At 48.9% G+C, this 13,387-nt stretch overlaps 1 protein-coding gene across 2 annotated transcripts in view; it reads right to left on the reverse strand.

Annotated features, from left to right (window-relative positions):
• Evc (EvC ciliary complex subunit 1) overlaps nucleotides 1–13,387 on the reverse strand; it is a 39,288-nt gene that overhangs the window by 17,927 nt on the left and 7,974 nt on the right. For both annotated transcript variants that reach the window (XM_029477917.2, XM_029477916.2), the window contains exons 3-10: nucleotides 11,433–11,516; nucleotides 9,284–9,531; nucleotides 7,792–7,876; nucleotides 6,687–6,785; nucleotides 5,074–5,211; nucleotides 3,258–3,416; nucleotides 1,883–2,099; nucleotides 1,162–1,310 (exon numbers count right to left, since the gene is read on the reverse strand). In XM_029477917.2, coding sequence (XP_029333777.1) covers nucleotides 1,162–1,310; nucleotides 1,883–2,099; nucleotides 3,258–3,416; nucleotides 5,074–5,211; nucleotides 6,687–6,785; nucleotides 7,792–7,876; nucleotides 9,284–9,531; nucleotides 11,433–11,516 — 1,179 coding nt within the window. The remainder of the gene's footprint in view (nucleotides 1–1,161; nucleotides 1,311–1,882; nucleotides 2,100–3,257; nucleotides 3,417–5,073; nucleotides 5,212–6,686; nucleotides 6,786–7,791; nucleotides 7,877–9,283; nucleotides 9,532–11,432; nucleotides 11,517–13,387) is intronic.

Consider the following 13,387-nt stretch of genomic DNA (forward strand, 5'->3'; position numbering starts at 1 on the left):
AGGCTTCTAGTGGGGACACAAGAGCCACGGCCACCCATGATTGAGCAGCAGCAGTTGCCATAACTGGATGCTGGAGAGTCCTCTGTCTGCCTATAGGATGGTATGGAGTGGGACTGAGACGAGGTTGGAGGGCAGGGATTAGAAAAGGGGTTCTGAAGGTGGGCTGGAGGAGCTTGGTGTCCATTCATTTGTCCGTTCATGTGTTCATTCTTCGGTTCACTAATTCATTTATATGCCTGTTTATCCATTCATGTGCCCATTCAACCATTCATGTGTCCATCCATCCATCCATCCATCCATCCATCCATCCATCCATCCATCCATCCATCATCCATCCATCCATCCATCCACCTGTGCATTCATTCACCTCTCCCCTGTCATGTTTGTCCCCTGGACACCAGCCATGTTACCTCGTCTAAGCTGGATCTTGGGACACAGATGCCTATCACCCTCCTATGTTTGGGGCTCAGGGTGAGCAGAGTGTTATCCAAAGGTGACTAAGAGCTGAGTCCTATCTTCCTCTTCCTTGAGTCAATCTTCTCACTTAGAGCAAACTCCACCCCTTAAGGGTACCCTCCTGACACCTAGGCATGGATAGGGAATGTGTGACAGGCCTGGGTCTATTCTGTGCTCTGAGGGCGGGGCCTTACCTTACCTTGATGCTGTTCCCCATGCACTGTCCCCACGGCCCTGAGCCTGTCCCATTGGTTCCCAGATGCTCATTTCCTCTTCAGAGGCACCTTATTTTCTGCCTTCCCACTGGTCACCTGTCCTCTTCCTACTGACTCTCATGGTGTTTTCTAGTGGGACCGCCTCTCCGGTTCTGACTAATCCATTGACCAGAGCTGAGGGCTACTCTACTTCCTTGGCTTAGGACCATTCTGAGAAAGGTGTGGGCCTTGCACACTCTGTGCCCCATGAGCCAGCATTGGGTATGCCTCCTAAAGATTCTCCATCTTCTCTCAGCAAACCAACTTGGGATGCTCAACAATGGCTCATGAAAGAGGAATCAAGAACTCAGAAAGACTGAGGGACTTGGCTATGGTCATGTGCCTGGCATAGGGAGGCAGGTGTTGAAGCTGTGTGTGATGAAGGCCTAAGTTCTGACCAGACTCAACCTGCAAAGGACAAGTCCTGGGGATGGGGTAGGGGCAGAGTCACCTTGAGGAACTCCCCAGGATCTGAGGTCAGCTGGGAATCAGCCAGGAAACTCCTCCGTTCTTCTTCTTGGGTCTGTGTGAGCTCTGCCGCTGCCTCTGCCTGGCGAGCCTGAGATGCCTGGACCAGATCTTTCCCCCGCTGTGTGAATTCTGGGATTGAAAAGAACCATAGAGCAGGGGGGTCACTCTCCAGCAGGGCCACAGTGACTCGCTACTGTGACCTATCAAGTGGTCCCTTCTCTGTAGATGCCAGATCTGTTTTTCTGGGTAGGTCTCACTGACAGTGATCTCAAGGGTCTTGAACTCTGCCCAGCCTATCTCGGTGGCCCTGTGGGCAGGAGCAGGCATGGAGAACCTGTGTAGCTTTCCTCCACCCATGCTGACCTGACTCACAGTCACTAGCTCTTCAGCTGGGCAGGGCTAGGGCTGCAAGTGGGTAGCATGGCTCACCCCCTAGACACTTCTATGTCCTCTCTGGTTGACAGCTTCTTCTCCTTTGAGTTCTAGGTGGTTGTGCCTTGACACTGGGGTCTTGTCAGCCTGAGTCACTGAGAATGGGGGATGACTCCGGTCTTATACAGTCTCTGATCACTCTGCTTTATGGGCCTGGCACTGTTCATGGCCTGCCCTGGCTTATCCCCAGGACTGGAAGGGGAAGCAGCCCTGGCTTAGTGTCATGGATCATATGATTCCAGGTCCCCAGTCCAGGCTCACTAGCGCACCCCTGCCAAAGCGCTCTGCCTCCTCCCAGAAGGCCTTGTGCTGCTGTGTCAGGAGTTCCTCCTTCTGCCTCCCAGACAGCTGCCCCTGGACAGTCAGCAACTCCAAGCCACGGGAGATGGCAGCAAGTCTGCACTTGGTCTCCTCCTGGATCTGGGTTCTCAGGAACTCCACCATTCTTGCCAAGTGGGCTCGACCCATTGTCCTTTCCAGGGTGTCCTTTAGGGAAACACAGGACAATGAGTGGGCATCAGAGCTCTTTCTGAAGATGTTGAGGAGGCAGTGGCCTCCAATCTCACACACACACACACACACACACACACACACACACACACACACACACACTTCATTCCGAGCACAGTGAATGCCCTCCCTCCCCATCTGCATCTTAGGCAGGGATGGAAGCTTCCCCATGCCTTCAGAGTTTGGGATCAGCCACTGGGTACTTAGCACCTGTGCTGTCCCCAAACCCTTCAACTACTATCCTCTAGTCAAATCAGATTTTGGAACTCTGTCAACTACCTCTCTTCTCCTGGATGTTAGTCTAAGCCTGACCACTATATAGAGACCATCCAAAATCCAAGTATCAGAGTCTTTTGAGTGCCCTACGAAATATCAATAGACAGCCAGCATTGAGAACCCAAGCTCAGTGCTGTAGGACCACTGATCTGACTATGCACCTCCACTGTGGGATGGTGGCTGATGGATGGATGGGTGTAAGAATGGGCAGACAGGTAGAGCGGTGGCTCTGTAGTCAAATGGTACAGCTCTACCAGAGGACCTGAGTTTGATTTCTAGCACCCATGTCAGGTGGCTCACAATGGCTTGTAACTCTCCAGCTTAGGGGAAACACCTTTCCGGCACCCCCCTCCCCAATTAACAAGGGTCTGGAGAGATGACTCAGTGGTTAAAAGTACTTGTTCTTGCAAAGGACCTGGCTTCTGTTCCCAGTACCTATATGGTGGTTCATAAATATCCATAACTCCAGTTCTAGAGGATCTGGCACTTTCTTCTGACCTTCCTGGGTAACAGACATGCACCTGGTATATATACATACACTCAGGCAAAATAGTCATACACATAGAGTAGAGTAGAGTAGAATAGAATAGAATAGAATAGAATAGAATAGAATAGAATAGAATAGAATAGAATAGAATAGAATAGAACAGGCCTTTTTTTTTAAATGGATAGATGATGGGTGGATGTGTGATGGATGGATGGATGGTGATGGGGTGGTGGACAGATGGATGATGGATGGATAGATGCTAGGAGGATTCACTGCCCTTTTCTGGGGGTGCTATATCTCCCTTTACAACATGACCGTTTGACCTCCTGATCCCTAGGGTGCTTTCCTCCCCTCCATGGGCCCTGTGTTACCAGGACATGCAGGTCCTGGGAGTCATGCAGCAGCCCTTCAGCGACAATCATTCTTCCTGTCAGAGTCATCATGAACTGCCGAGCTTTGGAGCTGGAACACTTAAACTGGTCCATGAGAGTGGGCTGGATGCTTTCCATCTGCTTCCAGAAAGCTCCCATCTGTGAAATGAGCATGAGAAGCAAGTGACAAGGGAACCTTATTCAAGAAAGAGCTCGGGGCAGTGTCTGGGAACCACAGCTCCTCCCCCATTCTCAACCCTTCTGCAATTGAAGGGGGTTTATCTCAGCATTGATTGTGTCCCCGTGGTAGACACCCTCCACTCTGCCCCAGAAACTGTGGCTCCAGTCATATTATAGAGGTGTTTTCAGCAAACACAGGGTACCGTTGCCAATAAGAAAGTTATGAACACTACTTAAGGACTCCAGATGGATCAAAATTACTCCTTAGGAGCATGGGAAATGAGGCAATGAGATCCTGCGAGTTCTGGGATCTCTCAAAGGGATTAAGTATGTCTTTAAAATGAAAGCTCAGAAGGGCCACCAACTATATTAGTCATTTTCCAGAAGTCCAAAAGAGCCAAAAGGCAGAGAAGTTGCTGGTGTGAAATCATTCTGCTTTTGAAATGCAGTGTCCCACACCGTATCTTATCAGGACCAGAGCTGGGAAGAGTCGATTCATGGCGTGGGATGTGGGAGGTTCAAAGTGTGACCACACAGCCTAGCTAAGCTCCAGCACCAAGGATGGCAGGAAGTCTAGTGGGTGTCTTTATGGCATGCAGGTTGTGTGTCATCTGTGTGCTTTGCTTGTTTACTTCTGGGCAGAACGTGCCCTGAGGCAGAGCAACAGGACTAGGAAAAACCCAGATGTCACAGAATGTGACAGTCCATCATTGGCTGTATTTGGTTCAGACCCATTTAGGTCCACACTGATCCTGAATGAGGGTGGCACCATCTCATGGAGACCCAGAATGAATAAAAAGGAGAGAGATCTGAACTCCAACATTAACCTTGGATGCAATGTGACCAACTGCTTCACCCTCTTGCCACTGTGCCTTGCCCACCATAGATGACAGCCCTTTGGAATGTAATCTGTATAAACCATCTGTCCCTTAAGGTGCTGCCTGGCAGGCATTTAGCCACAGCAATGAGAAAAGTAATTGTGCTTTTTGAGTGAATTTTCCCCATAGCCTCGGTCATTTACATTTTTGGTTCCCAGTTGGTGGCACTGTTTGGGGAGGCCTTGCTGAAGGGAGCATGTCACCAGAGAAGGGTTTTGAGAGTTCAAAGACTTGCGGCATCTCTAGTCTGCTCTCTCTGCTCCATGCTTGTGTTCAAGATGAGAGCCCCCAGTTCCTGTTCCTGTCACCATGCTTTTACTCTCAGCATTGCTGTTGCTGAGTCTCTCAGGCAGGGCCAGCCTCCAGCAAATCTGAGTCCCTGCTCCGCAGCACAGAAGGTGCCAAAGGCACATATCCGTGGCCTGGAGGCCATGGAATAAAATGAGAAAGGAGTGTTCCAAGGAAGCCCTCTTTGGTGGCTTGTTTTGTGAGGCTGAGGGCTGGAGATGCTCCTAGAATCCACTCTACTATGGGATGGTAGGAATTGTGGCTTCCAGGGATGAAAGCAGCAGGCTAAAAATGTAAATGGATAAAAAATTTCCTCTGTAAATCTCTGCTCTCTAAGGATACCTTCTCGGTCTCTGAACTTCACAAATGGGGTCTCTGTCTTGGGATGGTGACAGTGTCACCTCTCTAGTCTTGCCAGTGTCACTGTTGCAGAATCCAAGACCCCCACAGAAGAGAGAGGCAGCACCTACGTTGTCTATGAGCTGCTCTGAGAGCTCTCTCTCCTTCCTCTCCACATCTGCCAGGGAAACGTAGCCAGAGTCGCCGGTACCTAACATTTCTGTATTCGCCAATCTGGCCTGAAGTCCCTTTTCTAATTCCTCCAAATCCTAGGATGAGGGAAAAGAAAAAAATACACAAAGAAAAACCAGTAAAACTCAAATCCCAGAAGAATAAATGTTCTTAAATATTTGACAGATATTTTATTATATTTATACATACATATATATATATGAATATGTGTGTGTGTATGTGTATATATGTGTGTGTGTGTGTGTGTGTGTGTGTATATACACACATACTAGTGAGATGTTCTTGGCACAGTCTTAGAGTTTAATGCTGGGCCAGAGAGATGATTTTGTGGGTAAAAGCAACTGCACTGTAAGCCTAGAAATCTGAGTTTGATGTCAGGACCCATGGGGGATGGAAAGAGAACCAATCCCACAGAGCTGCTCTCTGGCCTCACTCATGTCCTGTGGCACATTTGCCCACACCCCACCAAGCATTCACACATAGAAAGTGAAGATATGTTTAAGCTATGAGGTACAAACTCTTTTACCTCATAAAGCATTGGACCTCCAGAATGAAGGATGACTTTCTTCTATGTCCTCAATCCTCCTGACACTATAATTAATACTTAGCAAACAATGAAACTGTGTCTTCCAATGACTACAAACTCTTAGAAAAATGTGTGTTCTCAGGACTAGGCAGGAATGTTCCTTCTTCCCACACAAGGTTTCCAGGGGGAAGGATTATACATTACACCTCAAGGAACCAGTGGGAAGTATTTGGTGGGTTCAAGAGCAGGAAGTGAGCAGTACAGCTTAGTTGTCCAGCTTCTTTCTCTCTGGGACAGTATCTTCATGGGAAGCCATTGATCCGTTGTGGTCTCAGCACAGTGAACAGACAGCACAGGCTTTGCTTCCATGGGGAGATTGACATGGTCCAGGGTCTTCTTGTGACGAGGTGGGTAACTGAGTCAGTTCTGGGATTCAGTGTTAGGAAGCAACACCCTCCGGGCTGATAGTATGTCTAGATCTGCAGTCACCCCAAGCTCAGGAAGGATCAGGGGGTGCATGTGTGGCTCTTCCAAACCCCAATGTGGAGGTGAGGAATGGTGCTTGCTTCACAGGGACTGTGGTCCCAGGAAACCAAGGAGATGTGGAACTAACTTCTTCAAGTGATATAAGGTTGCGACTGATCACCTACTCATCTCTCCTTCCAACAGCAGCCAATTTCTCCTGCTACCCAATAAACATGCTGAGGCTCCTGTTTGCTGGTGGTAGTAGGTACCCTCCATCAGAATGAATACAATCCCAGCTGGCCTAGGTTTCCTGTATGCGTGTTTGTCCTTTCTTCATTCTCTTGCTGTCCCTAGTTAGGGTTCCAGGAGCCAAGCTGCAGGTCAGCACAAGGGTCCTCTTTACATATGCACATACACTTTTACAAGTTGTCACACTGTGTTCATATGTATACTATAAAATCTACTTTATGCATTAAAGAAAACTAGTTTATGCATAGCACGATATGTTTCATTATTTTCACAATTTACTGAGTTATCTTCAGATACAGGCTAAAGACTTACACGCTCTTGTTTGGAAAGAACCTTCTGGCATAATTCATCATCAGGCTTCTTTTTAGGAAAAAAATCCAGGAGGCATGCTTTAAGAATCTGAATGAACATCTGTTGGCATAGGGAAGTGTCAGGAGAAACATCTGGGTAGTGCCCCACCCCCAACATCATTCTTGCTGAAGGAAAGGACCTATATATAAAAGATTATATATCACGGCAATGGGCTGTTCTGGATTTGACAAAGCTTCTAAAGAGTATGTCTCACCTTCCTTCCTTTCCTTTTCCTTCTCTCCAGTTTCCTAATTTCCTCTCTCTCTCTCTCTCCTGACCCTCCCACCCTTATACTATGCAACTCAATGCCTACCTACACTGTGCAGAGCCCTTCATACCCTGTCCCCATTTCCACATGGAGACTTGCTTCCTTGTAAAAGAGTTAGAGACACCTCTACAGAATTGATGTGCAAAGCCCTCCTAGATTCCCGTCTCCACTAGAGATACCCCTTAAATCAAGAAGGACCCTTCTAGAATCGGGGAACCCCAGGAAATCCCAGTGGGTACTATCTCCATGGTGTCTAGTCACCCACTGAAGGAGTATTATCTGGGTATCATTAGAGACACTATTCATACAAGGGCTGGGGCTGACATGGTCTCTCCGGGGAAGGTCCTATAGGCATAGCATGCTTGGTTGTCTAATAACTGGTCCTACAGTTTTCCATTCCCTCAGTGACATGGGCAGGCCAACCTCCCCACATCCTCAGCTGGTGTGCTGTAGATAATATTTGTAGTTCTTGGCTTGGTGTCTTTCCCTCAACCAGTACTCTCTTCCCAAGTCCTTAGCAGGTGTAGCCTGAGCCCTCAACTCATCTCTAGATAGCTCCCACCCCAGCTAAATAGAAGCCCATGTCCTGTCAGTGCCCCCGAATGCATCACCACATACAGTGCTTCAGAACGTCAGCACATACAGTGCCCGGACTTCACTGCATGACTCTCAGATTTTCATGTCTGCTTTCACCCAGATCTGTGACCCTCACTCAACTGGGGCTCTGTGCACATAGGAAGTCTCACATTCTCATCTGGTTCCCCAGGTCAGGAAGAGAGAACAAATGTCTCTACTTACCAGGTGCTTCTCTTGCCTCAGCGCCATGTCTACCTGAAGCAGGTCTTTCAGGTGAAGGCTGCAGACACACAGGTCAATGTCTACACTGAAAGAAGCATGCAAGGGTCAAAGAGTCAGAAGGCAGGGTGAAGACAGGACCCTAGTCTCAGCTTGGTTTATGTGGTGGCCCTGTCCCTGTCATGCTCCTCACATACACTCGGGGTTAGAGAAGTCCACACAGCTGCTGGATGTCTCAGCTGAGGAACAGTATCAGGACACAGCTTCTGGGACATGGAAGACAAATGCATCCAGAGAGAGAAAGCCAACAGAGCAGGCTCGGTGCATCCTCTCTAGAATCTGTCACTTCTGTCATCATAGGCCTTTCCTCAGCACAGATAGCCTTAGGCCTGCATGACAGGCAAGAAAGAGACTCAGAGAGCAGAGGACCAGGGCCATCGGGCACAGACACAGGTTGCCTCGGGGACCTTTCTCTTCCTCACAGATGAGTGCATTTGGATTAAAAACTCCTATCCACACTATTATGAGGTCTGTAAATGCAAATGTGAAAATGTGGCCCCCTCCAGCCTCTCTCAGCCCGGGGACAACACCCTGGCAACAGGCCCCAACTCCATTCCTCTCTATCCTTGGGCCAGGGCTGGCTTCTGTTGGTGGAACAGTTTGTGAAGGATTAGGAGGTGTGACCTTGCTGGAGAAGGTGTCACTAGAAGCACACTTTGAGTTTTCAAAAGCCCGTGTCATTTCTAGTTACCTCTCCCTCTGCCTTGTACCTACAGATAGGGATGTGAAGCCTGTTGTTCTAGTGCCATGCCTGCCTGCCTGCCTGCTGCCCTGTTCCCCACCATGCTGATCCTGGACTCTAACCCTCCGGAACAGTAAGCTCCAATGAACTCTTTCTTGCCCTGGTCACGTATCTTATCTTAACACTAGAAAAGTAACTAAGACAGCCAGGGATTCCTGGAACTTCAGAGCACAGAAGACAGGGGACAGCTGCCAATCATACCTGTGTCAGTAGACCAAGAAGTGAGTCTGGAGACATGTCCCCTGTGCCTCAGAGATAAGGTGTCTGGATCAAACCCAGCTTATCACTCACAGTATGTGACCTTATTCACGTTACTTGGCCTCTCTGCATCTCTTTATAAAGTAGGGGACATATTGCCTAATTTTTAATGGATCACTAAACCTGGTCCAGGCTCCCTTTGCCATGCAATGGAGGTATAGCCATGAACAACAAGGATCAGGCACTGAAGTTCCTGGGACCATTTTTGCAAGGGCTGCAAGCTCTGCCCCAGACTCCCAGAGCGTTTGCTGCACTACAATTTATGGGAGACGTCAGTGGTTAGACACTGCAACCTTGTCATCTCACTCTGGAGCTCAGGCCTGGCTCTGATACTGTGCTTCTGTGTGTCCCCAGCTGAGTTACTTAACATTTCTGGGTCTGTCTCCTCCTTTGCACCAAGCCCTGCAGCTCCACTGTCCTGAGGATGCTCCTTACCTCTCACAGGCCAGGATCTCAGGGAAGCTGCCCACCCGGAGAAAGGCACACTGGAGGATCCGGTCGTCACTGTAGGTTGATCGCATGCTGGAGGAGGAGCTGCCGTCCTCCTTGCCAGCCTGGCTTAGGCTGCCCAGGCTGCTGGCTGGTGAGGCCTCTGCTGGCTGGTGGGGCAGGTGGGGCAGGATGGCCGCTGCCTGTGTCAGGTTTTCATGCAGCGATGGGTGGGAGGATCCGTCGGCCAGAGGCTATGAACAGAGCGAGACCTGACTGAGCTGACTGACTGCTGGGGTGAGTGTGCACAGACCAAGCTGCAGTCCCAGGACCAGACCAGGGTCAGGCCCACGCCTGAGGGACTGAATCATGGCCCATCTGTCCTCACACTTGTCTTCAGGGGACCAGCCCTCTTCACCAAGCTCCTACCCTGGAGCCATTAGGATCTGTCTCCCCACGCCCTTGTGTTCAACTCTCCCATCTGTGTAGCCCATGATGACCTCTGGAAAGCAGGTTTCTCTCCATTGTTTCCTCTGTGGCTGGCTCAGCTCCAGGAGCCCTTTGACTGCTTGTTCTGAGCATCTATCCTGATAAAGGGCTTTCTTGCCACAGTCTCGGTAGCTCCCACTTCCCTGACAGGCCTTATCTCCTACCTAAGCCCAGTGTGGCACTAGTCATGGCCTGATCCCAGGAACGATTGGAAGTGTCCAGCTCTCTGTCTAGGCTTGTCCCTTGCTCCTGGACCTACCCTGGCTAAAGTGACTCGTGCTCCAGACCTTCTCCTTGTGTGCTGCTTCTGGGTCATCCCAGATTGGGTTGTCTAGTTGGAATCTGCCTTTGCTGTGGCTTGCCTTCCTTGAGGTCTGCTGGGTCCCTGAGGTTTCTGACCATCTCCTTGTGGCCTGCTGCCTGACGATGGGAAGGGGCTCAGGGAACTCATAGAGCCTGTGTTCTTGTGCTGCTCAGGTAGACACAGCCATATTTACATAGAAGAGCCCTCTGTCCACCTTACAGACAGCAAGGAGCTGAGTAGGCTTTTAACAGTGTACTAGGGAACAGGTCAGTCAGCTATGATTATAACTGGCCTGGCAGAGGTGAAGATCTCCCCTGACACCTCCCCGCCACCGTGTGTGTGTGTATGTGTATGTGTGTGTGTGCCAGTGTGACCACACTGAATACATGCCCTGTCTCTGCTTTCCTGTTTGTTCTCTGTTTTCCTGTTGACTCTTTAACTGGCCTCCTGAAGCTGGGTAAACCCAGCTTGTTAGATCTGCCTGCACCTGGGATCTGACCCTAACAGCTTCAGCAGCACAACCAGATGGTGCCCATCACGAGGCTTCCCTACGGAGAGAGTCTGGAAACACCCTCTGGTGCAGGAAGCTTGCTGGCTGAGCAACTTCTGAGTCCTTCCATTCACTGTCTTGCCTGAAGTCCAAACAGCTGTCAAGGCAGAAGACTATTGCCGTGCCCCCTATTTCATAACATAGCAAGAAAGGGCTATAAAAGAGAGGCTGAGGCAGGAGGCAGGATAGCATCCTCAAGACGCAGAGCATATCTTCCTGAGTACCAGGATGCCAGCCCTCCTCCAGACACTCTGGCCCATAGGACACTTTGTGGGCTCAGCTCCTCCCTCTATTATGGCTGCTCTCTGCATAAAGACTCCAGCCAAGGGGTCCTGGTTATAGTCATGGGTGCCAAGTGTGGAGGGTAGAGCTGGCCTCCTCCTGAATGTGACCTTGAGCAGTCCGTTCACCTTTTGGGAATACTGAAAAGGGGGAATGCCTGATGCATGGCAATCCCTCAGCCCCGCATGAGTGTCTAGGAAGTGTAACATCTGGCATCAACCCTCAGCCATATGGATAGAGACAGAAGCTGAGCCTGAGGCACCCATCGAGTCGGTGCCAGAGGGAGGATCACATCCCACTATGAAGGAGCTGCTGACCTTGTAGATCAAGCAGCTTCTATAACTCCTGACCTTGACGTGGCCCCCATGTGACCCACACAGAGTCGGTCGGCTCTCACGTTTTGATCTGTTGCACAGCAAACTTTCAGACAGGATGGGAACCCGCATCTGATCCATGCCCTTGGATCCCCATGGAGCCCAGCACATCCTGGAGTAAACTTCACTGATAACAGTGGAACCTGGAGTGCTCACCCGGAACTTCTGGTTGATGGGATAGACAACTCTGGCTTTCAGTGCAAATGCCGTGATGTTGCCACTCAAGGATGCTTCACACACCTGCAAAGGAGAGGTAGCAGCACAATGAACTTCCTGTCGCATTAAAGACGGACTCTCATAGCTCTCCAAAATGCCACATTCCACCTGCAACAATGGCCGCTTGAAGGAACCCCAGTAGGCCCATTTGGATCCTTGCAAGAAGGATGGATGGATGGATAGGTGGTGGTTTGGTAAATAGTGGATGTAAAAATGGACAGGATTGAGGAATGAGAGCGTGGATGGATGAATGAATAGTTGAATGGACAGATGGATATATGAATGGATGTATATATGTATGCACACATATATGTATATATTTATGTATATGTATGCACGTATGCACGTGCGTGTATGCACATACACACATACGATGGACAGACAATGGATATATAGTTCAATGGACAGATGGGTGGAGAGACAGATGGACAAGTGGGATGATGTATCTATGAGTGTATAGATGAAGGGAGACATAGGAATACATTATGTGTATACATGACACTTTTCTTTTACTGTGATAAATTCAATGACAAAAGTAACTTGGGGAGGAAAGGGTCAATTTCACCTCAAATATTAGAGCCCATCATTGAGAGGGGTGAGGACAAGAATCTGGAGGCAGGGACTGATGTTGGGGCCATGAAGGAGCCCTTACTGCCTCGCCTTACAAGGCTTGCCTATCTTGCTTTCTCATACACCCCAGGACCATGAGGGTTATCACCACTCACACATGCAAAAAAAAATCCCCACAGGCTTGGCCACTGGCCAGTCTGATAGGGTCATTTTCTCAATTGAGGTTCCTGCTTCCCAAATGGCACTAGCCTGTGTTGGGCTGATGTAAAACTAGTCAGCACAGTACGTATAGGTGGGTAGGTAAGTGGTGGAGCATGGGATTATGCATGCATATATGGAGTAGGATGAATAAATAGGTGGAATAATTTGATGAATAAATGAATTAATGAGAAGATTGGTAGATGGGTAGATTCATGAATAGGTGGGTGAGTAAGCAAATAGGAAAATATATGGATGTGTTGATGGACAGATGGATATATGAATGGATGTATATATGTATGCACATACATATGTATGCCCAGATACACACACACACACACACACACACACACACATATTTATATGGAAGATGGAAGGATGGATGGACAATTAGGTGCATAGACAAATGCTTGTATAGACACTATCGTTTCACTCTGATCCTTCATCTTTGAAGTAATTAGGCTTTTAAAACCTTGGGACAGATTAACAAGCATCTCCAGACGGACAATGGATCATCTTCAATGGGAAAAACAACCACACGAAGTAAATGAACTTGGAGGAATTAGACCTCGCATCTCACAGTGCAGCATCATCTCTGTAGCCTACACTTCATATATTTCAAAGCAACTGGATGATGCAGAGGCCACAAAGCTTCCTACCTCACAGAGGTGACGGGTGTGATAGCATCCAAGTCACAGGTTGCACGTGTGTCATCACACCATGCTCACTGATGTAGATGATTATACGTGTCAACCAAAATTCTAAAGTAGGCGTAGCAATGCAGGCTATACACATACAGGCAATGTTTACATAGGGTTTTGGAGTATTACTTTAAACAAGAAAGGGATGGCTGAGTTAGCCTCGGTCTGCCCATATAATCAACAGAAGGAACATCTAACCCTCAAATAAAACAGGCATGAAGCTTCCAGCTGACTCCCTGGGACCAAGAAGACGCGAGGCACTGAACAGTTGTAGTGTTGGTGTTCCTAAGACAGTCAGAGCCTGCTGGGCATCACCTCCTTGAGAAGCCACCTCTGACGCAGTGGGAGGGACCAATACGTTGCTCATCCTATTCTCAGACATGCTCTGTATCTCTTCTTAGGGTTTTATTAAAGTGTACATGGTGG

This window comes from Mus caroli, unplaced genomic scaffold (genome assembly GCF_978045245.1).
Source record: "Mus caroli unplaced genomic scaffold, Mus_caroli_1 scaffold_4, whole genome shotgun sequence".
In the NCBI taxonomy this organism is placed as follows: Eukaryota; Metazoa; Chordata; class Mammalia; order Rodentia; family Muridae; genus Mus; species Mus caroli.